Here is a 24,637-nt window from a genome sequence, read left to right on the forward strand (position 1 = left end):
CTTTGACCAAAAAAATGTAGTTAGAGGGAAAGATACTAGATTAAGTGGAAAGAGCCATATAGAAAGCCATATATACAAAAGGATCCCACTTTTAAAAAATACTTGGAGCTGGGCACGGTGGTGCACACCTGTAACCCCAGTGGCTTGGAAAGCTGAGGCAGGAGTTTCATGAGTTCAAAAGCAGCCTCAGTAACTTAGTGAGGCTCTAACCAACTTAGCAAGACCCTGTCACTAAATAGAGTATAAAAAGGGGCTGGGGATGTGATTCAGTGGTTAAGTGCCTCTGGGTTTATGCCCCTAGTACCAAAAAACAAAGCAAAACAACCCCCCCCCAAAAAAAAAAAACCAACAACTTGGGTAGAATAATATCTGATGCATACCAAATGATAATGAGGCTTAGGGCAACCCTGTGCAAGGCACAGAGCAGACCAAACGGTCTGTTTCTAGGGAGAGTACTGAACTTTTGTTTCCCAACTTTAAAGACTGTTCATTTGTCACCTGTACCAACACCCAGTATTTACTGTTAAATATTCATTTACAACTGTTATCTCTTCCATGATACAAACATTAAATGCTCCTCTGTTGTCTCTGAAGTTGGTGCCCAAAGAAAATATGTAGGATAATATCTATTAAAAACCAGTAACCTAAAACCTGTGGTAAGTCTTTTTTTTACTCTACAACAGAATTCGATAAAAGGATTCTATATTGGACCTATCTAAAGAGGCTTATTTCCCAACACATTAATGAATCTCTTATATGGCAGTTTCACCTGTTCTGGGATATGGAACAGAAAAAACACTGATACAACCCAGCCTCAGCATATGTGAAGTCAATAACCTTCTTGTTAAAGAACAAACATTTCATTCCCAGAGAATCAATAGAAGTAAAAAAAAGAAAAAGAACAACCCCAAACTTACAGCATCAATAAGTTTCTGCTTAAAGAAACTGATGTTTGCAAAGTAGATTGGAGATGGACATCTGAAAATTTTCACTCCTTCCGGTTCATACATCTATAAGGCAGAGAAGTGATATTAGATGGTACCCAATAGAGTCATAATAATATTATTTAGCAAATCAAAGACAAAAAAGAATCTCCCTTACATCAGAATAGTCTTTTTTGTTCTTATAGATGTTGCTCCTTCCAATATTAGCCAGCGTACTACATTTTGGACTGTAGGGAAAAACAACAGCAAATAAATTATTCATGCTTATTTGTTAGACCCGTAGCTAACATTGTTTTTTTTTTTTTTTTCCTCCTTATCATATCAACACAGGTTCACTTTTCAGTTTAAAAGACTAGGGAATCATCATGCCATCAGAGACCCTAGATGGCAGACAACTTGCTTACTTATCTTTGTGTTCTCCCACAGATCCTAAAACAGTGCCTCCTATCTGCCAATTTACAAAGCACTGCTGTAAGCTTTAGCCATGTTCATTCTAAATACCACAGCTTTTTAAGGGAGAAAAGGCAGTGATATGAATGAAGACATGGAAAAGTAAAATTACTTGCTTATATGGCCATTTAGTTTGTCTCTGTATTTGATGGGTTCCCACTAAAGATTCCAATAAAAATGTAAATGAATAAAAAAGTGCAAAAGCAATATCAATGTATTTCAATACCAGCATACTCCATCAGTCAAGGAATCACTTTATGATGGTAACTTCTTCTCTAGAAGGCCTTAGTTCCCATGGAGCCTTCTTACTCCTTATAATTATACCACATAATACAATACAGGCGGAGTCACCACATGGTGGTAGTGTTATATGAAAAAGATTTAAACATCAGAAAGATGCTTGAACTGGATGACTATTAAGAATAATTCCAGTCTTTTGTGGAATGTTGAGACCTAGAGGGGCCTTTGAGAAGTTCTCTAACCCAGTTCCATGCTTTTAAGATGGGAGTGCAATCTAACATCCTATGAAGAGGGCTGAAGAATCTCGCTGTCTTCTCAGCAACACAATCCCATATTTAACAAGTCTGAGACAATGAAATTAAACCCACTTGGCATAGATTCCTCCTGGTTTACAGGTGGGTAAACAGACTTAGAGATCGAAATGATTTCTCTGAATTATTATCAAAGCCAGAAGCAGACCAATAACAGGCCTTCTCCCTGGGCTCTCCCTCTATAGCTGGGCCATTCTATCCCCTTCTGGCCTTGAGGTGAGCAATCTGGGAAGGCTGTACTTGCCAGTGCTGAGAGATATGTATACCTATCAGTCAAACTACTTTTGTCTTAACACTTGACAAAGTTTTTACTCTTCTGATTGTGCAGGTCAAAGCCTCCAGGATGCAGAGAAGAATGAGCACTCACAATTGGGTCCTGAACACAATGGTTAGGAGCTGAAATGCCACACTTGCTGCCAGGCCTAACCCAAGTCCCAGAACAATGGCAAAGATGAAGGTCATGATCCAAATTAACTGTAAAAAGAAAGCAATAGACGCATACAATTAATTTACTTTGAGTAAAGTACAATGTTTTATATCCAGACATATGAGAACGTGTGAACTTCTGGGGCCAAAAGCAGAGGTTGGAAGTTGTTATCTTGGTCCAGGGAGCAAAGTACACATGAGGACACCTGTCTTGAGAGGTCATTTTTGCAGACCCAGGGTCTGTGCCACAGAAACACAAGCAAATATAAAAAGATCCAAGGAGAGTGCATCTATTTCTAATTCCACCTCTAAACCAATAAAGGAAACAGTCTAATTGTCACAACAAAAATTCCAGTACCAACCTATTTGTTAAAATCAGCAAATTAACTGGTAGAGTCTACACCAATATAACTCTTGGTCTGCTGACTTGAATAATGACTACTATTTCTAAGAGACTTTTAGCATGCCAAAAGAGTGTTTAAGTCCCCACAATGATCTATCAGGAACAAAAGTAAACCAAGGGTAGCTTATTACTTTATGCTCTTTAAGTGTATGTTGACAAGCATTTTTACACCACAGACTTTGACCCTGAGTAAATTATGGACTCTGCTTTTCACAGCAAGGCAATTTGAGAGCAAGGGGGAGCTTTATCAAAAGAAAAAGTGTTTTCCAGAAGGAATGTTCAGAATTTCAATTCTTCACAGATTCTCTGAAAACTAACACATTGTGTAATGAACAAAAGCAATGTATACCCTAAAATTCAGAGCTTCTTTGGCATTCATGATGACTGCAAGAAAAAGATCTTGCCAGGCATGGTGGCACACTTCTGTAATTCCAGCAGCTTAGGAGGCTGAGGAAGGAGGTGCACAAGTTCAAAACCAGCCTCAGCAATTTAGCAAGGCCCCAAGCCATTCAGTGAGAACCTGTCTCTAAATAAAATATGAAAAAGGGGCTGGGGATATGGTTCAGCGGTTAAGCACCCCTGGGTTCAATCCCTGGTACCAAATAAATAAATAAATAAATAGGTAGATCTAAGGAAGTCCTGCGTTAGAGTTGTGTGGAGCATTTTCTCCTTGCAGGAGTCCAACCTTTGATATTAAAATCTCAGACAATGTCCATTAGAGTATGCAATTTAAAGATGGCAAATAAATCAAACAGAGGTTGTTTTGAACAGACATACAATTTCATATAGTTTACAATGTAAATAGATAGTTTGCATCAGCATTAAACCATCATCCTGATTCATCTCTTTTTCAAGTACCATTGCATCTACTTACACAATCATATTTATCCTTTCGCCACAATCTGCCTATTTCAGCAAACTGCATCAGCATTCCTTTTAAGTTTCCAAGGGCCAAAGCTGCCAGGACAGACTGTGAAACACATAGACAGCAGATGTACTTTAAGTTAATCAAATAAACCATATAGAAGCAAAGGTGAAGGCTGCAGATAAGTGAGTCCTTTAGCGGGCCTCAATGCATATTGAAGGATACACCCTTTTCCGGTGTGTAATGCCATGCAAGACAGACACATCAGAGCTGGAACTCTGACCTGGCCCCTGCATGAAATTGTCCCCACAGTGACAAAGGCTGAATTGCTCTTTGTGATTACGCCATAGATAATCTGATGGCACTTACTAGCCTGCACCTTAGGACAGAGAAAGGTAGATCTTCAGAACTTTGGCAGGTAAGCACTGGAATAAATTCTTCCAAAGCAAAGCCCATGTAATGTGTATCTATTTATGGAAGTTGAGGATATAGGGATTTCCCTTTTTAAAAAATAAATAAAACTTAGGGAGCTTGAGGTTCTGGAATGAGAGTTCCAATCTTTGGTGAAGACCAGCAAAGGTGCCTTTTGTAAGAGGAAGCTGAAGATCACAAAAAGTTAACCAAGACTTGAGGTAGGCTCTCTGACAGCATGAACTGGCTCTGTCTTGTTCTTGCCATACCCCCAGAATGTACTATAATAAATGCATATATGGAAGGGGCTCCACAATTATTCAGCAAATTATTCAGCTGAATGATTAATAACAAATTAATATTCCCCAAGCTAGTACTTGCTATTGACAACATAGCATTTTCAGAAGCCCCAGTGTTGACATCACAGAATGATGGATTCACTAAAATGACCCCATATTGTAAACTCAGACTTCCTCAAGAAGCTTCAGGCTTCCAGTTCTTTGAACCCAAGAATGTCATAATTGGTCTTGTAGAAGTTGTCATAATTATGGTGAAACTTGCTCAATAGCTAAGGATAGGCCTCCTTATTTGGATTTTAACACAATCGTAGGAATACCCCCACCACACGAGCTGTTCTGTTCTGAATATAAAACTTGTATACTACTTTCATACCGTGAAAGCACAATATTCCAAGAAACACAACTTTTGTTTTCATATCTTGAAAATAGTTCAAGTGATTCAGGTATTTCTAATTTTCACAAGTAACCCTTATATTTTGATATCTAGGTGGTTCATTTGATTCACTGTGAGACTAGAGATCATTTTTTAGAAGAAGTAAGGTATTAAGTAACTTTAAAAAGGAAATTGCATACAAATGAATGTCAGTTAAGAAGTGGGGGAAAGTTGCACAAAGTCTGTAATCTATTTACTAATATTGTACTAATGTCAGTGCTCTGGTTTTGATAGTGTACTACAGCTTTAAGAAATGTCACCACTGTGGTTGGCTGGTGTGAGACTCACAGGACTCTGTACAATGGACATCCTCATTTTGTAGAACTTTAGTATAAGTGTGAAATAGGTCAAGTACAACCCTCTAGAGACTTTTTTTTCATTAGGTGTTATTTCCCAGTTGGTCAGTATTCTATGGAACAATACTTTGAAGCAATTGACAATGAAATATATATATATATATATATTATAAAATATATATATTATATATATTATAAATATATATATATTATATATATAATAAAGTACTTTTAAAAGTAGAGTACAGAGCATTGAGAAATCATAGAAAAGAAAGGGGGATGATTTTACCAGGAACCTGACATTTATATTGCAATTAAAAGAAAGGATTAAATGGGTATGAAATGCTTACAACTCTGCTGATACTTAAGGAAGTACTCAACAAATGTAGTCTGAGTTATTATAAGCTGGGTTTTCCTTCATATGATGAAAAGAAGCTATTCAGGTTGAATGACATTCCTGACACAACTATCTAAAGAGAATTATCACATGGATTCTTTGAGGAAGGTGCTTTGATTGACATTCTGGACAATGCCCTGGAGTGCGGTTTATTCAGGAAAGAGAAATTTAAGTGGCATTTGTCTCTTTAGTGTCTCCAAGTTGTTGAGGGAGGAAGAGCCCACATTTACATTCTGAGGATGCACAGTAGGGTTCTTCTCTATGTAAGGGTGAGTGTACACATTTAATTTTATTGAGTTACACATTTTTCTATTTATTTAGTGGTGATTTCTTGACTTCTTTCATGTTATTGATTTTGAAATCAAGAGTTCAATATACAGGGGACACGTGTTTTGGGCAAATGGTATTCCACATTGTTTAAAGACAGATTTGACCAATGAGGCTCTTTGGGAAGACCACAATGGAAGTTCAGAAACCTGGAACTAAATTCACATTTCAGCTACTAACCAACTTGGGAAGAAGGCCTAGATAACAGCCAGTAGACATTGGTGGGCTGTATCATACTTTTATATTCTTTCTAGTCAGAAGTACAATAGAATGTTTGTATACTACTACTACTACTACTACTACTACTACTACTACTATTAATGACTTTATTAATAATATTAATGACCTAGGTCAAGTACCTCATGTATACCATCTCATTTAATTTTTGCTATTGTGTGTTGCTACTAATTTCCTCTCTATTTTGCAAATAAAGAACTTGAGGTTCAGAGAGATTAAGTGATTGGCACAGAAGCACACTGAAAATAAGTGGCAGAGCCAGAATTAGAAGTAGGTCTACAGAGCTCCTGACCCAGTGCTTTCTATACTGCCTCTGAATCACATTCAAACCACAAAGAGCAATGTATTAAATTTACCATCATCTGGTTTCCTAGAGATCCTATGTTTTCCAGGATCGGATGGTATTTTTTAAAGTGGGGATGCTGCAGCAATTTACAAGCATATAACTAAACCCTCACCATTAGGAGAGCACTGGGGTGAAGAGGTGAAGTCTGTGTCTTGCCAGCGTCTATTCCCTCAGGTATGATTATCCATTTGATGGCAATCAGGGAAGTACACAACCTACGCTGGGTCTGATTAGGCAACTTTAAATTTTGCTCCCATCCTGCAAGCTGACAGTGTTGGTTTTGGAGTCAAATCAAACCTCTAGGAGCTGCAGGGCGTATTTTTGAGAACAGGTTGTGTGGCTGGTAGCACCACTCTCTGCATTAGATAGAGGGCCCGATGACCTCAGCCTTGAAGAAAATCTCCACTTCAGTCAATCCAAGTTGAAGCTACAGTGCCAGGGTGCCTTTCCACTTAGACATTAATTATATTCTGTACTACACACATGCACAGAGCAGAGCAGATAAGGTAGTTTGGGCATCTGCATTCCTAACATTCATAAAATGCTGCCAGGAGAAAGAAAGTGTTTTTGACCCATAGAGGATTGGCTAAAGAGAATATTCAAGAGTTTGCTGTTACCTCATTTTCCCTAGTTTAGTTCAAGCTTTCAGAACTTAAGAACCAAGACCCTTGATGGATCACCCCAAGGAGAGCGATGTTACCTAAAGGGAGAGGAGTGTTACCTTTTGAAGTGGTGCCAAAAGAAAGGCAATGGCCACAATGACAATCAACACAATGACAGCAGAGAGGAGTCCAGCAACCTGTGAAGACAAAACAATTTTCTTCACAATCTGCACTCTGCCCTTAGCTGGGGTTTCCCGGTTATTAATTCTGGGATGGCCCCTGCAGCAAAGATATTGAAATACCTGCGTTTTGCCTCCTGTACTCTCCTGAACCCCCGATCTGGAGAGGGCGGTACTCCCTGCAAAGCCTCTGAATGATCCAGTGAATATGTTACTCAATCCCAAAGCTATTAACTCCTGACAGGGGAACAAGGAGGAAGCTTTCTTAGAAGTATTCTGTTTTAGAAGAATATTGTGTGCACAAAATATTATTTAAAGTTGCCCAATTGGACCCAGTGTAGGTTGTGTACTTACCTGATTGCCATCAATTGGATAATCGTACTTGAGGGAATAGACGCTGGCAACAGAAAAGGCCACCGCAAAACCCACAATTGCAATGCCGAAGCTGTCTCCTATGGTGTCTTGGAAAATCTGCACATCAGGTGTAATAGGGGGCTCAAATCTGAAATTGAAATTCAGCAAGTTTGATTGCCACCAACTAGCTTATAAATTCGTGTGATTATTGGAAAAATAAAGGAATAAATGCAATCTCACCTGAGTGGTGTCTCACTCTAAAGTATGACTTAACAAGTATTTAGTCCTACTGAGAACTTTGGATTTTGCCACCTTGTTGAAAAGCAACACTGCCTGGGTTTGTAAAAAGATTTTAAATCCAGTTCAATGATAGTGGTATGATGGATGTGATTTTGCCAGCACACCCACATTATGATGTCCATTTTTATCCCTACAAGCTTCTTGCAAAATGTTTTACATTCCACTTGTATTTTTACATTGCAAAGCATCACCCATGGTGCCTCCAATAGTTATCCATGGATGAAGGCTCTTTGAGCAAACAATTTTGAGACAAGGGAAGCAAAAAAAAAAAAAAAAAGTCATTGATAACAATAAACTTTCATGGAAAACCCTAGCAAACAGGTGGGCCTTGGACTTTGCCCTGCACTCCACAGAGCTACCAGAGCCAACCATGGCCCTCAAGGAACGTGGGTTATAGTTTAAAATGATAGAGTGTCAGGGAAATGTTCAGTTCACAGGGAATATTTCTGTGCTTATGCCTCATGAACTTAGAGTAGTTAAATATATTTATTAGCTGTATTATAAAAGGTGCACATATCTCAAACTTAATTTACTAAAATGATCAGTTCTTATAAACATCTGTTTCTGACCTAAAATGTATTGGAAGTGGGTTAATTGGACCCAATAAATTCTTTCTGAATTGCTATTCCATGTCTTGTAAACATCTTTGATAAAACATTTTCAGTTCTAATTTGGAAGAAATACCATTATTCCATAGTCAACTGACATCATAAATTAGAAAGGTATCTTGGGAAGTTATTTACTTGCTTATTTATATATTTTCTTATTTGTGGTGCTAGAATTGAAACCTAGTACCTTACACATGTTAAGCAAGTGCTCTATCACCGAGCCACATCCCCAACCCTGTTTTGTGATATAATTAAATTTTGCATTTTATGTCAAATAGCCCAGACCTTACTATTATTCTATTGTCTTGGTTTCTGATGCCATAGACTGGTATGATGGAGATTTATAGTTGAAGTCTTCGTTTCTGGTCTGCCACTCACCCTTCCTGAGCTGCAGATTCCTCCTTTGTAAAGTAAGGATGATAACAACTCTTCTTTTACTCTTCATAGTTTTGTGGGAGGATTAAATAAGATAATGACTATGACTGCTATTTACACACCATGAAATACAAAGTGCCTATTAGCTACTATAACAGGATCCCTTGGGAATCTGAATGACATCCTTTGTGTTTCCTCTAGTGTTTCAACCAGCACTTCCCTTTGGCCAACTTATTTGCATTTAGTGTGTGTGTCTTCATGAAATGATTTGTCAAGTGGCATATGCCTTAATAGCATTAATATGCATTAATGGCAATAATTAATGATCATTATCTTCCAGTAATATTGTTTTTGTAATTAACAGAAAGTAAAATGCCCACTTAATTGTTGCTTGGAAAAATATGACAGTGTAAAAAAGCACATCAAGTGCCTCTTACTTAATTCTGATGCTAAATGAGTAATAGTCATAATGCAGTTTGAACACTAATTGTAGGCCATGCACTTAACTAACTAGTTCAGTCCTTACAAGAATCCTATATGACAGCTATTATTTTCAGCCTTATTTTACAGCCCAGGACATTGAGGCACAGAGTTTAGTAATTTGTTCTCTGCTTCTAGAACATGTGAGTTTAGCTACTGGGTCACATTGCCTCTCTATAGAGTGTAATGGTTAACAAATGTGAGCTAACTTCTACCCCCACCCACACTCTGTGGAGAGAGGTCCATTGACTTTGAAAATATATTTACTAAATAAGGTCTCTAGGATTATATCACTCAATGATCTTAAAGTTCATCATTTATTTCCAAAATTTCTGCTTCTCACCAAACCCTCTTTGATTTTGCTTCTATTTATTTATTTTTGATTTGGCTTATATCTACCAGGACACAGTGCAATCACTTGAAAGTTACAGGGTGGAGGGAAAACCTAGACATGGTCCTTTAGTCTCAGCCTACTTTCTACTTCACAACTTCATAGAAGTGATGTTTGAGATTCATTAAGTGGAACACCTGAAGAGCTGGTGATAAAAATATATTTTTGCTTAAAAATATACATATATCTGTTCTTCAAGGAATTTGGCTATACTAAGACAATGATATATATAAAAATACTGACTTCTGGCATTCTCAGAAACTTGTAAAGCATGGGGAGGGGAGTAGTCTTTCATTTGTTTTAATAGGTAAGATCTTTCCTCGGTAAGTAAATGGAAAGAAACTGGTGCTACCTGGAGGGCAGAGAGAGAAAGGACAATGCGAAAAGAGATCTCCCCTCTCCATCAGCTAAATGTAATGGAATATATTTTCAAAGTCCTTGTACTAACAGGGAAAGCTGCTCTGGCTTTGTTTTGAACTTGGCCATGAGAAAGGACAGAGTGTGCCAGTGTGCCTATCGATTGCTCAAGTGGTGTGCAGGTATTCCTTCAGAGTTTCTTTTGAACTTTCGGAACTTGGCTCCAGCAACCTCAAACAAAGCACTACACACTGTTTACAGTAATTTACAGACAAGGAAATCTGATTTTAGTGGATGCTTCTTTAGAAGAACTGGTTTAGTTTTGCCTACATTTTTACTTTCCCTACTTTCTTAACATTTACTTTCATGTGAGTTCTTGCTGGCCTGGCTGTGAGTTCTAACCCGGAGAAACCTCCTGATATTAACAGTGAACCCTGACTCCTTTTGTAGCTGTTTCCTTGAAGGAGAGCAGCCAGCCTTCCTCCTGCATGTGCATTATGGGGCCTTCTCACCAGGGCTGCACTCTTCTGTAACTGCTGATGCTCGGAGACACCAGCGTAGAAGACACACTTACCCAGTATTCATCTCCCCAACCACAGACACATTAAACCTGTGCTCGAAGTCAAAACCATAGGATACGCCTGTTGCGATCACCGTCTGCAAAGTTGCAAATTGCCCAAGTTAGAAATGTTTGATGCAACCAAGAGTCTTAATTTGGGGTGGGGGAACACTGCCAAAACCCACCCTGGACTTTTGAAATAAGTCTCTCCAACGTAGGCTTTGCTATTTCCTTTTAAAAGAGGTTCTGAGGCAATCCTGACTGCCAGTGAGGTGGAGAACCACAGCTTTAATTCAAATGGGTCTGTTTGGTCTTCTTAGAGGTCTTGCTCTCTGCACTCTCTTTGTCTTACATGGAAGGAATAAGCCCAAAATCATAATAGGAAGTTATTAAATTCTGAATGAATAGAAAATCATACTAAACAGTATACCCAGAAACTGCAGAAATAACATCTGCCCCACTAAAACCTCTTGATTTGCAGATGGTGAAGGGTTTCTGACATGATGACACCAGAATATGAAAAAAATTCTTAAGATGATAAATTACCATGATGAGTTCGATGGGAATAGGCACTGGAAGTTTGGACTTGTAGCGCTGATTTATCTCTTTAAACACAAATACAATAAACAGGATAATCAGGGATGTCACGAGGTCTGCAATGTTAGTCTTCTCTATTTGGGTGAATACAGACTCTAGTACCTACAGTTACAAAAAAAGACACCAAACTCCTATATTAATGCATAATTTGGATACAACATTTATCTCCAAATAGATAAAAATACACACTGAAGCAAAAGGACTGGCAGGGATGAATAGTGAGTCTCTCTGTTCTGCTCCTGTTAAACATGAACTACAAAATTGTAGAGACCAGCATGGAAATATGCATGAGAAGGAAAAATTAGCCTAGTGGAGGTGATATACAGGTATAGGGGGACATCTGTCCTTTGTTTTCCGAGAAGCACTTTGGCCAGTGGCAAATTTTGTTGGATACTTTTCACTGTTTTATAACAGGTCTTTTCTGCACGTAGGTCTCTTGAGCTGTTTTTTTTTTTAAATATATATATTTTTGTCAATGGACCTTTATTTTATGTATTTATTTTTATGTGATGTTAAGAATTGAACCCAGTGCCTCACACATGCTAGGCAAGTGCTCCACCAAGGAATTATAACCCCAGCCCCTAGCTGTTGTTCTTTAATTCACAACCATCACTGCTGTTATATCCAAGGAATAAATTCTAATGCCTGTTAGTTTTTTTTTTTTTTCCAAGCATGTATTCCCTTAAATCCTGGTCTTTTAAAGTTTCAAAACCCTCACATTTCTTGGCTTATTTTCCAGGTCACTTTTGGAAAATAGTTCCTTAACTGCGTGCTCTCACTTCCTGAGGTCAGTGGATTGCATATCCATGGGCCGAAGACAGGAGTTGCTCTAGACAGAAGTGAGGGATTGCTCGTTCCAATAAGTAGTAATATCTGTCTCCAAGATTGTTTTGATAGAAGTACTAATAACACTGTCTATTGTTAAACAGAATGATGGGAGGTCATTGTTTTGAACTGAGCTCCTACAATAGGCCCACCAGACCTGATCAATCCCAAATGGGGTCACTCATGCTGAATGTTACAGCATGAAACTTTAAGAAAGCAGATAGATCTCAAAACATAACAGTTTTCCCCTGCTAAAAGCAGGCGATTACAGTCTGACTTAGCCTAATAATATGGTCCCCTCTGCTTTAACTCCTGGGGTAGAGAAGAGAAACTAAGCCAAAGGTAACCAACCTTTCACCAATCTTTTTTATTTTGTTTTTTTGTATTGTTGTTCTTTTGTTCCCACCTTACCAACCTCACTGTTCCGCTATTTCACAGTGGAATTTGAGACCAAATAAGTCCATTTATGATGATGACAGAGAGTGACATCAATATCCTCAAAACTGGGTCAATCTTTCAAAATTAAAAGGTTGAACCAAAGTGGGGAATAAGGTTTGGCCTAACACTACCTCTGTCATGTTTAATTGTACTTAAATATTTCTCTTCATGTAATAACATAACTTCATGTGTACATAGATTGAATTACTCTTGTAACAAGTAGCCAGTCTCAGCTAATCACTAGAGGTTGACAGTTCAAACCATCTTCAAATAAGACAGACGTGAGCTGGAACCAGTCGGACTGTCTTTGCATCTTACTTCCATCTTTTGTATATCGCTTCCTTTTCTCTGACTACAAATGTAACCAGAAGGTGTGGTAGGGTGAAGGTTTCTGAACCATTTTTGGTCCAAACTACTGTTTGATTCTAGAATTACAAATAAAATCAATTAAAATCTGCAGAACTAGATTCATTGTAATTTCATCTTTTAACTCTTCTATTTTGCTTTCTCTGGAGGAGGGGACAACCACTGTCCTATCTACCTGTGGAACAATTTCCTCTTGCTTTATAAACAGGTATGCATAAAGGACTCAATGATTTCAATTCTAAAAGACTTGATTTATGAGAAATAGGGAAATATAATAAGTTAATAAGCAAATTTCTTTGAAATTAGGCTTGGGGAAAAATTTTAAAACTCAGGACAAAATAGTAAAGCTTTTAACAATACACTAAGATTGTGGTTTTATTTTTCTCTCTTGTTAACATTAACTACATGGTAGATGGGGTTGATTTTCAATGTTCTCTTTTCCACTAACTCTTTCATAATGTGAATCAATTTCACAACCCATTGATTTCTTGGAAGTTGTAGGTTTGTCCTACAGCAAAGGCACTAAAGGAAGCTTCCTAGGAAACATGAGGTGAGTTTTATGTATTTCAATATGTTTTTAAGCGAGGGGACTACTTACTTTGAAAAGCGAGAATGGGTCTGTGAAAGCCGGAACCGACAGCTGCAACATGAATTTGAGCTGGGAAACCAAAACATGAACGGCGGCAGCAGTGGTGAAGGCACTGATCAGAGACTCAGATAGGTATATCACTACAAATCCGATCCGCAGAACCCCCAGGGCCAGCTGGGAGGAGAAGGACAAAAATCTTTGTTAATGTTGATTAGGAGTTCACCTTGGCAAACTAAAGGATCAGCAATTGAAATGATTCAAACATCGAGGTTCACCCTGCATGCACAGGCCTTGAAGAAGCTACTTTCTCTCCTCCTGGAAAACTCACATTCAGGTCTCCTTCCTCTGCTTTCCTCCCATCCCATCCCCAGGTTGAATGTTCCTTGGTGTTCAGAGAAAAGAAGACATAAGTCTAGTGCCTCCGAGATGTATCAGATTTATCCCTCCCCACTTATTTTTAGGTGCGGTGTCTTTAGAAGTCTCACCATAAACCATTTATAGCAGAATCTTATCTAGCATCAGCCCTCATAAATTTGCTGATGTAATTTTAAGTTAACACTTTCTAGCATGCATGGGTGAGTGTCCATTCATATTCCCTCAAACAAGTTGTTTGGCTTGCTTAGGAAACACCTAACTGCCTATTGGACATCAAAAGTGCTTGGTTCTAGCTGGGGAACAAAGATGGTTAATTCCCAACAAAGCATCAGTTTTTTTCAGTTCAGTGAATGGAATGGACTTCCCTTCCCTTGGATATTTGGCCTTTCTTTCCACTCATGTCTTCAGAATGAAGGCAAAGTTCTGGTACACAAAGTCCAATTGGGTTCTCTTTCTGTTCTTAGGTTCAGAAATGTTTTACAAACAACTGACCACATGGTTTGTCAGTAGGACATACACTATGTATTGTAGAACTTGATTTATTCTTTCTTCAAGAAATTCACTAACGGTAAACTTGGGTAATATCCTGAAGTTTCTAAGAGATTTTCACTATTCAAAATGGTATCAGTGTTGTGGCTTGGGAGTGAGTTTTTAGGTCCCACAATGATTTTCTCTTTACTGTCCCCCAAATCTTTGATGTGAACAGTTCAAAGTGCAAAGCCCCTAACCCTTCCAATCAGCTCGTAGTCATTGAGGAATTAGGAAGAAAAAAATTCTGAAGTTACTAGTGTCACTATTACTTGCTGTATTTTACAACTGTACCAAATCATTTTATTGACTTGAGCGCTGAATTCCTTGCCAGTTGCACCACCCTGCTCCCCTTTCCCTCCTACCCAGATGCACATTCGCTTGTTTTTGCAATGTGGATCTGCCTCCCCTTCTCAACCCTTTGGTTGTGGAGAGTGATACTTTTAAAATCACTTCTTCTGGGTCTCTGAACAAGGGATACAAACCAAAGGGAAGATGAGGAGTGGGTAGGAGGGGAATAAATTCCCAGAACTATGTGCACCAGTCAAAACAAGCAGATTATGAGAATGTGCTCACCTGGATGATTCCAGAAAGGACCGTGACAGTCGTAGCCACCATTAGTTTCTTCTGCTCCAATATTGATTCGTTATTCACTGTGCTATTGGACAAGTCCATAGTGGTACTGGCATCTGAGGCTACTTTTGTAACTACTGCTCCCACCATCATACTCAGGACTGGAAATGGTCCTAATTATTAGAGGGTGAACTGTGGTCAGCATGTGCCTCCCTGGAGCACAGTTGTCTTATACTATAGTAGAGCATATACAAAGCCTGACTGTACAGTCCAGCCCTTCTGCCCAAATTCCAGTCCTAGCTCTTTCAGGAAACAATGGCTAATAGAACTCATAAAGAAAAAGCAATAAGAGAATTTATCAGCACAGTAACTGACTTACCTACAGATATGTGTTTAGAAGTACCCAAGAAAAAGTAGATTATGACTGGGAAAAAGGCTGCATACAACCCATATCTTGGGGGGATGGTGACCAGCAGAGCAAATGCTAAACCTGTAAACACACAAGCAGCAGGATCCTTACTTTGTGCAAGGGAATCTCAGAAATTCTCATAAGGTTTTTCTGATATTTAAGGTTGAACCTTTAAAAATAAGTTACTCTAAAAAATAAAATAAAATAAGTTACCTTCTTAATTCAAAATATATCAAAGATACAAATATAAGAATGAAAACCATAAGACTCTTAGAAGAAAACAAGTATAAGTTTTTGTGACCTTGGATTAGGTTATGGTTTCTAAGAAATGACCCCCTACAGTATAAGTGATTGAAGAAAAAATAAATAAATTGACTTCATCAAAATTTTGTAAAATGTGTACTCAAGGGATATTTTTAAGCAACCGAGGGCTGGAGATGTAGCTCAGTGGTGGAGTACTTGCCTCACATATGCAAGGCCCTGGATTTGAACCCCAGTACCACTGGAAAAAAAATAAACTGAAATGATAACCCACAGAATGAGAGAAATTATTTACAAATATATGTTGGATAAGGGTCTAGTGTATAAAATATAAATACCCTTCGCAACTATACAATAGAAAGACAAATAACCATTTTTCTTAAAAGGATTTTTCTTAAAAAGATTTGAGTAACCATTTTCCCCAAAGATGTACATTTGGTCAATAAATACAAGAAAAGATGCTTAACATCATTAGTCATTGGAAAAGTACAAATTAAAACCAAAACCAGATACCACTTTACATTCTAAGATAGCTAACATAATAAAGATGAATAGTGAAAGTTAAGGATGTGGACAAATCTGAACCCTCACACACTACTGCTAGAGGGAATGCAAAGAGAGCAGCTACTTAGAATATAATTTGGCAGTTCAACAAGTGATCAAACACAGAGTTACGATATGATCCAACAAATAAACTCCTAGGGACATAATCAGGTAATTGACACATGTTTACACAAAAAGTTGTACATTAATGTTCATAATAGCATTAATCATAATAGGCTCAAAGTGCAAACAACTCTAATGTCCATGAACTGGTGAATGGATAAACAAAATGAAATAACCACGTAATAGATTATATGTCCATGCCACAATATGGATGAACCTGGAAAACATGATGCTAGGTGAAGAAATCTGACACAAAATGCCCCGTAATATATGGGTCCATTTTTATGAAATATCCAGAATAGGGAAATTCATAGAGACAGAGAGTCATTGCCAAGGGGATGAGTTGTAGGGTGTGGAATGTGAAGTGTCTGTTAATGGGCAAGAGACTTTTTTTGGGGTAAAAATGTTCTGGAATTAATGGTGTTAAATATACAGCCTGTTGAATATATGTAAATCCATTGAATTATACACATTAAAGGGGTGGCCGCTGTATGACTCAGGGGTAAAAAGTGTGTCTAGCATGTGCAAGGTCCTGGGTTCCATCCCCAGCACCACATACACACACACACACACATACACACACACAACACAAACAAAAGGGTGAATTTTATGGCATATGTATTATATCTAAAAAGAAGAGAAGGGTACCTTGAAGTACAGCCACCAGCCCTGTGCTGATACCAGAAACGATGTCACTGAGAAGCCATTCCTTCAGTCGATATGCTGGTAACCAAGATGCTATGGGGAACAAAGAGAGGGCAATTCTCTTGGCCTTTTGTGTGGAACAGCTGAAACATTGAAAACCACAGGTCAGTCAATTAATATCAAATTTTAAGTTCGGTGCCTAACTGTGGGTGGAAAATTGGTAAAGATGATAATATATTAAAGACTAAACTAGTAATATCACTCCCACGAATATTTACTTCTTTACTCAGGTTGACAGCTCCCGGTCATCATTAAAGGATTTTTTTTTAAAAGAAAAATATCAGATTTTCTTTAGCCATAGTAAGATTTATTTGTCATCCTTTGCTTGAACTGTGCTACATTTCATTTGAGAATTTGCCTCTGTCCCCATCTGTTAGTTATCTGATTTGGAAAGATTGTGTGGCTAGCTGAGATGGTATTCATTTCAGACATAACTTTCTGACTGTGGCAGGGAGTAGATTTGGAAACTGAAGACAAAAAGGACTCCTTGGGTGTGGAGTAGAGCCAGAAAGGAGAGCTTGAAAGCTAGACAATTTAGGAGAAAGTCTTCATTTATTCCTAATGGCAATACCTTAAAAAATATCTTACCTACAACACAATTTGAGATGATCCAGAAATGTCTTATGATGTCTGTGTTTCTTCTTATGTTCTTCTCCAAAAGCGTTTGCAGAGTACACTGGCCTGGCCACAACATACTGATTCCCTATGGGTTCAATCATTTTACTTCTTCTGGTGTTGGTGGCAAGTGGAAGACCTTTGGAACTATGTGGGGAACCCTTCTTCTTGCCGTTAGCAGGTTAAAATGCCTGAAACCAAACAGAGCTTGCTTCTTAAATAACTCAGAGATAATGTGATGCAATTTACAGATGAGTGAGCTCTGAACTGAATGTTACCACCTTTTGAGATCAAAAGAGGCAGGATTAAGGGACCTAGATTGTGTTTTGTGACAGTGATATCACTTTTTCCTCCAATGAGCTGGACACTGCTCCTTTGGGTAAGTAAACAAAGAGCTTTTATTTAATTTTTTTAAAAGCAGTAAAAATTGACTCAGTGTACAAACCAGTGAGTCTCTTTTCTATATGTAAAGTGAGATCATCTTGTGGACTTTTTTTTTTTCCTAGAAATGTTTCCAAAGTGTGGCATTGGAGAACTTGGAGAGATTGAAGTCTGTTCATTGTTCCTAGGATCAAACAATATTCCAATTTTCTCATCAGAATTTTTATGATACCATATAAAGTGCTTTTAACTTGTGAAATTAAAAGATACAATCTGTTTACTTTCCTATTGTTTCTGAGAGTTGGATAAAGTTTTATTATTTATAGTTGAGGAAACTATGGCACAGACTAATACTTGGTTACTTAATTTACAAGTGACGATATCTTTTCTAAGCAAAGACCCTGGGCAAGTTACTTAACGTCTCTGAGCTTCATCTATGTACCTGTGATGATGATACCCAAGTTTCAAGGTGACTGTGAAAATTAAATGAAAATGTTTTCAAAGTATCTGCCACTGTGCCTGGCACACTATAAGCATTCTCCAACTGCTAGTTATTATTTTAACAAATTGTATGTCTGGATTTTTAATTCTTATCTCAGTCCTGTAAAAGATCAATTTTACAAAAATTTTTTATACTCATTGCCAATTTAGCCCTCACAGTTCTTTAAGGCCTTACTATTATCCTCCTCTTACAGATAATAATGTAATCGTATATACATCTACCTCCTTGACAAAATCTAAGCACTTTTTCTTTTTAAATTTTTTGTAGTTGTAGATGGGCAGAACGCCTTTATTTTATTTGTTTGTCTTTGTGTGGTGCTAAGGATCGAACCCAGTGCCTCACACATGCTAGGCAAGCGCTCTGCCACGGAGCACCAGCCCCAGCCCTCTAAGTACTTTTTCTTGAGTCAGACCACTAGCGGTGTCAAAACTGGGACTTCCATTTTCAGACTTTGCTATTTCTTTTACAACATGCAGTTTCTCTATTGTCCTATAAGAACAATTCAAAGTACATTCTGCCATCATCACCCCCCCTGCAACTTGGTTTTATATTATTACCCATAATGCCCAGAGTTTTGTTCCCTGACTGAAATCACATGATTAGTTGAATTATGTCACACCAGATCGTGTGTTGCTACATGGTGCCTTCTCATACCTGAAGGCATTTTCAGCATGTTCGCAGAGCTCATGCTATAACCAGGAATCTGACAATGGCCTCAACTCTTGGCCTCACCTGACTTCTCTTTGACCATCCATTTCTTGATACCCCCACCCCGCCCACTTCAATTCTCTAGTGCCTTTAACTTTGTCTGTGTTAGTCTTCTCTGACCACAGCAAAGTGCTTCTCGTTACCTGTTAGCAAGGCCCCCAGTATTTGAGACCCTTTGAGTTTTATTACGACTTTCAGATCCTCATTTGCTATTCTTTCTGAGCCTTTTCCTCCATCAAGCAGCTTGTCTTCTCTCATCTCTATTCCCACTTCCATCTTTCCATTCTTGCATCCAGGTGTCATACCCTGCTCATTACACAGTACTGCCCATCATCAGAAGAACTTGCACTGTGCATGGTGGTGCATGCCTGTAATCCCAGTGGCTAGGGAGGCTGAGGCAGGAGGATTGCAAGTTCAAAGCCAGCCTCAGGAACTTAGTGAGGCCTAAGCAATTCAGTGAGACCCTGTCTTTAAATAAAATACCAGAAAGGGCTTGGAATGTGGCTCAGTGATTAAGTGCCCCTGAGTTCAATCCCCAGTACCTACAAAAGAAGAACTTGTTCATTAAGTGAAGCTAACTTGCTCATTGCCATTCATAGCATAAATTTTTGTCTTTATTTTTTGCCAATTACCAACAACTCGGTTGGGGCATTAACACTTAAGATCTAATCCATGGTCAATGACTGCTGACATCTTGGGTCTCTTGCAAAGACTGTACAGAGTGTCTTCCAAGAACAGCTTTAATCCTGTGAGAGATCCAACCTAGCTAGCCTTAGGACAAAGACTCAAGTACTATGTGCTTTAACTTTTCTGTGTTGCTATGGACAGAAAGAAAGTAAGAGAAAAGAAAAATTCTGCTCTCTGGTTGCCTCATTCATATTTCCACTGAGGAACTCACAGAAACTCATTGGTTCTCTTCCCTAAGAAAGATCCTGAAGGTACTTCTTTTCTTCCTTTGACTGTTGTATGCACTCTCTATGCTAAGCCTATACACACACACACACACACACACACACACACACACATTTTTTTGCCAGTGACAATAACGGTAGAAAGCCCGTCATTTCTATCTAGCTCCTTCCGTCAGAGAACTGTGACTGGCTCTGTAATGTGCTCCCTCATACTCCATCAGATCAAGAGCCTGAATTCTGGCCCTCCTGCTGCACACTGGAAAGAGCCTCCTCCTCACACCCAGCACTGCCTGTAAGGGGAGTGCTCGAGAGCAGGAATCAGGGCAGCTCAACCACATTCCAGTTTGCCCCTGCTCCAAAATCTGCTACTTCATATTCCACACGTAACAGATAACCTGAACCCTGAGCCAACACCCAGATGAAACCTCTGCTGAAGTGGGCTCCAGATAGTCATAGTGAATGTCATTCATCATTTCTGAGCTTGTGAAGAACGACCTACTTTAGTTAAGAATTCAAAGATGATTTTATTAACTTTTTTCACCTGAACAAGTTACCATTCCCCCAGAAATTCTTGGAAAAAAATTTTTTTTGTTGATTCTTGGAACACAATTCCATCTTCAAATACTACACCTATTTTAATATATGTCTTCTCAGGTTCTGTTTTATCTTTGTGGTTATATTTCTCTCTGGGTTCCTTAGGGTGTCATTGGTTTCTGTGAAATTGAAATTCATTATTCTTTCCAATAATGTTGGAATTCTGATCCTTATTTGTGAATATTCCCATTTGTATTCATTTTCCTCTGATGTGCTCTTTTAAATTTTTTGGTCTCTAGGATGTGTACATTATATACATAGACACACACTTGTATATACACATATTTCTGTATACCTTGGTTTTATGTCTTAGTCATATGCATTTGTCATTCTCTGCTTCTTTTTAAAAGCAGATTTTTAATCCTAGGGTTAATTTCTGAAGTGCTATTCGTCAATTTAACTCTTACAGTTTTTAAATAGCTTTTTGATACTTGTAGGGATTGTCGTATACATACCCCTTATCCACAACTTCAAGTTCCACCCATTTCCAACCTAAGCTCTGGGCCCTTCTTGGCCTCCACTCTGAACGCCTACTCTTCTGAGAGGTGTCTTGCGGCTTTGACTTTTCCACAGTTTAGCATTTATCTGGAGTTCTAGACTTTCACAGGTCTGTCCTTTCTGCTGGGAGACAACTAATTTGAATCTAAATGCTCATGAGCAATGCTAGGATTCGTTTTTAATTAGTGATAACTTGAAACCAGGTGTGCAGAGCATTTCCCGGCCCCTCCCCAGGCAACGAACACCAGGTAGCTTTCCATGACACCACCCCTCCAGAGCCATCTACATGGGTCTGCATGAAGACATCACTGAAAATGCTGTACTATGGCTAAAATTTGCTGAAAATACTCCTTTTTCATGGATCTCAAATAAGCCTGAGTCAATCAGTGGAAAACCATAGGTAAGCCAGACTTATTTCATGAATTGGTCCTTGGAGAGGGGGAATCCAGCAGTGTTTTGATAACAGTCCTTGGGGGAACAGGGAGGGTTGGGAGAACAAGCAGGACAACTGCTGCGGTGATCACCACCACAGGCATCCCAGTCGGCAGCCAAAGTGGAGCCAGAATCAAGGGCAGGAAAAAGCCCACATCTGTTGGTGTCCAGCTGGATGGAAGCAGGGAGACCATAGCTGCAGCATGGAGATGTCCAGAGCGGTGACGAAGAGTAACTCAGTGCTGAAGAGAGGTCAGAAGGGGCCGATTTCCTGCTCAGTGCTACCATTCTCCTGTGTCTGTTTCTTTTGAAGCACAGTAGGGTGATTAAAGAAGCTGTATTATAAATGTACACCTGAGCTGTTTCTTGGGGAGAAATAAGGTGTCTGTTATCATTTAGAACATGAAAACTACTTGTGTTTTTCTTTGCTATTTAGTGATGATTGCTATTGGCATCTCACAAACACAACATTGATTTTGAAACCAAAGTTGTTCCTTGGAAAGAGGGGATAATAAGGCGACACAGTTGTTTAAATGTGATGGGACTTGGGCGAGGATCCTGAGGGTGTGGAAGTGATTCCCCCAGATGTCCAAGACAGGATGGTTAAAGAAAGGGTTCTTGATTTTTTTTCCTTTAGCCACATTTATGTAGCTAAGTCACGTTTCTTTATTTCAGTGTTCACGGTGGGCAATGACACATGTCTTAGATTATTAATTTAAGAAGTATGCTTATATTTTTTAGTTAATATATAGTTCTAGGAACTTAGCTAGTTTTGGCTTAATTTTAGTCACTAAATTATTATTTTTTAATGAATTCTCTTACTGCAGTACCCATAATGCTGGAAAACAAAGTCAAATCTAATTTAGGTAGATGTGAAGCAGAAAAGACTGAGTATTTGGTGACTAAGTAGATCTGGTTTTGAATCCCCACTTTGCCCTGTTGAACTGTGTTTGTTATGAGCAAGTGATTCCAGTTTCAGTTTGTCTAATGGTAAAAGGAGGAGACCATTTATCTTGCTGTAGGGCTGTGGTCAAGGTAAGCTAAAATATGCAGAGAGAGACATTTTGGCCTTGATTCTATAGGTAACAGCTTTAGGATTGACTGTGTAGGCCCAATTTACAAAATCAACTGGAACCTATTAGAAAATGTTCATGCGGCCACCTTTTCTAGGACTGCATGTTTGCTCTGAGCTTATCTCCAGAAGCAGCAGTTTTCCATTCTCACCCATTTATTTGAAAATAATTTTTAAAGAATCTACCTATCTCACCTGTTTAGCCTGGCAGGCAAGGCTCTTTATATTTTGACTCTGGCCTATGTCTCAAGTTCTTGGGCCCTTATTCATGATTACAGGTTCCTAACATGCCATGATGATTTAACATCTCCATGTCTTTGTACACACAGTTTCCTTTATCTGGCTTCTTCTCCCCAACTGCTCAATTCCAATTCATCTGTAAAAATACTCAGCTGTCCCAGACCATTGATTCCTTTCTTCATTCCTTCAACAGGCATTGATTGGTCTATTGTTTGTCAGGAACTTGGTTGTATAAGATAAGAAAATGCTGTAAAGTTTCATGAAATCCCTCAGAAAGAGTTAATCATTTCCTTCTTGAAAGTACCTTGAACATGTTTCTATTCCATATGATACTGTATTGTCATTATTTGCTTATGTCTGTCTCACCTGTAAGATTAAATCCCCCAAAAGTTAAATGCCAACTTCTGTTTTTTCTCTTTTACATAGGTCCTATAATATAGTAAGTATGCAAGAAGGTTTGTTGGAATAAATTAAACTGTGAACAAAAGATGTATAAGTGATATCACCCTGAAATCTGAAGTTTGCATACACAGGAGAAATACCCAGAATGACTGGTCCAGATAGTAAGTTGAAAGAAGAAAGGATGTAAGCTGGAGTTGAGAAAAGTTTCATCAAGGAACTGTTTAATGAAGTTCATGAAGGAAGTCTGGGTCTTGAATTAGACCTCATGGAACAGGAAAGTTTGGAAAGGATGATGAGAAGATAGTAGGGAATGAGCAAATCACACCCAGAGGATAGTGAGAGACCCGAAAATGGAAACAGAAAGCTTTGTTGGCCGAAAGACTAAATCATTAGAAACGTACCATAGTAAGAAGTTTCAGGTCCAATATGTGCAGACAAGAATAAAGAGAATTCCTAGCCACTTCTAGAAGGCTTTGTGGTTTTCTGAGTACTTTCACTTTTCTTCCTTGAGTGATACCCTGTGAACTATGCACAAAAGGTAGGTATTATTATCACCAATTTACAAATGAAAACACTGAGATGAGAGAAGATAAATGACTTGGATGTAACTCAGTGGTAGAGTGCTTGCTTAGCATGTGGGAGGCCCTGGGTTTGATTCCCAGCACTGCACAAACAAACAAACATACAAACCCACACCTCTAACTAGCAAGTGACAGAGCCAGAGCCAGGAAGAGAAGCCAGGTTTTGTGAATAACTGACACTTTACTGCATGTTTTTCTGTGCTGTGTTAATGTAGGACCTCTTAGCCCCTATCTTCATGAGAGACAAGGCACATGCTTGGAGTTCCAGGAGAGCCACCCTTAGCACCCTAGTCCTTGAAAGTGGAACCACTCACCTGTACTCTTAACATCACACACACACTGTGACCCTGGGCAGCCTGGGGCTCCATCTTCATGACATGACTGGGTTTATCCTCCCCTAAGCTCCTCAATACAGTAAAACTGAAGTTGCATTTTCTTTTTTCTTTGGAGACTCAAAGACCTTCATTGTGTGGAAGAGCTAAACTATTATATTAAACTATGATATTATTTATTTATTTCAATAACTTATAAATACCCATTCTCATTCTGTGAATTGTTTGTTTCTTAGTTGAAGACAAGCTATTTCTGCATTTGTTCATTTATTTTTTATATTACTAATCCATTTATCCAGAGGGAGAAGGTAAGGTATGTATTAACCCTTATAAACTACTCATTTCTGAAATCAAATAGATACTTCCTAATTTCTCAGTAGGAATGATCTTTATGTGGCCAACTTTCACCATACTGTTTATCTACATGATAAATTTACTTTGGAGAAA

The 24,637-nt window shown here is 38.5% G+C and overlaps 1 protein-coding gene across 1 annotated transcript in view; it reads right to left on the reverse strand.

The window, feature by feature from the left end:
- The window catches only part of Slc26a3 (solute carrier family 26 member 3), a 68,082-nt gene that overhangs the window by 10,134 nt on the left and 33,311 nt on the right, over positions 1 to 24,637 (reverse strand). Inside the window, exons 2-15 of the mRNA XM_047560059.1 lie at positions 17,511 to 17,728; positions 16,866 to 17,005; positions 15,261 to 15,371; positions 14,885 to 15,054; positions 13,415 to 13,579; positions 11,137 to 11,289; positions 10,606 to 10,688; positions 7,521 to 7,668; positions 7,290 to 7,403; positions 7,107 to 7,184; positions 3,649 to 3,744; positions 2,313 to 2,419; positions 1,102 to 1,171; positions 918 to 1,010 (exon numbers count right to left, since the gene is read on the reverse strand). Coding sequence (XP_047416015.1) covers positions 918 to 1,010; positions 1,102 to 1,171; positions 2,313 to 2,419; positions 3,649 to 3,744; positions 7,107 to 7,184; positions 7,290 to 7,403; positions 7,521 to 7,668; positions 10,606 to 10,688; positions 11,137 to 11,289; positions 13,415 to 13,579; positions 14,885 to 15,054; positions 15,261 to 15,371; positions 16,866 to 17,005; positions 17,511 to 17,641 — 1,659 coding nt within the window. The 5' untranslated portion in view covers positions 17,642 to 17,728. The remainder of the gene's footprint in view (positions 1 to 917; positions 1,011 to 1,101; positions 1,172 to 2,312; positions 2,420 to 3,648; positions 3,745 to 7,106; positions 7,185 to 7,289; positions 7,404 to 7,520; positions 7,669 to 10,605; positions 10,689 to 11,136; positions 11,290 to 13,414; positions 13,580 to 14,884; positions 15,055 to 15,260; positions 15,372 to 16,865; positions 17,006 to 17,510; positions 17,729 to 24,637) is intronic.

The sequence above is a fragment of the Sciurus carolinensis genome, chromosome 8 (assembly GCF_902686445.1).
Source record: "Sciurus carolinensis chromosome 8, mSciCar1.2, whole genome shotgun sequence".
In the NCBI taxonomy this organism is placed as follows: Eukaryota; Metazoa; Chordata; class Mammalia; order Rodentia; family Sciuridae; genus Sciurus; species Sciurus carolinensis.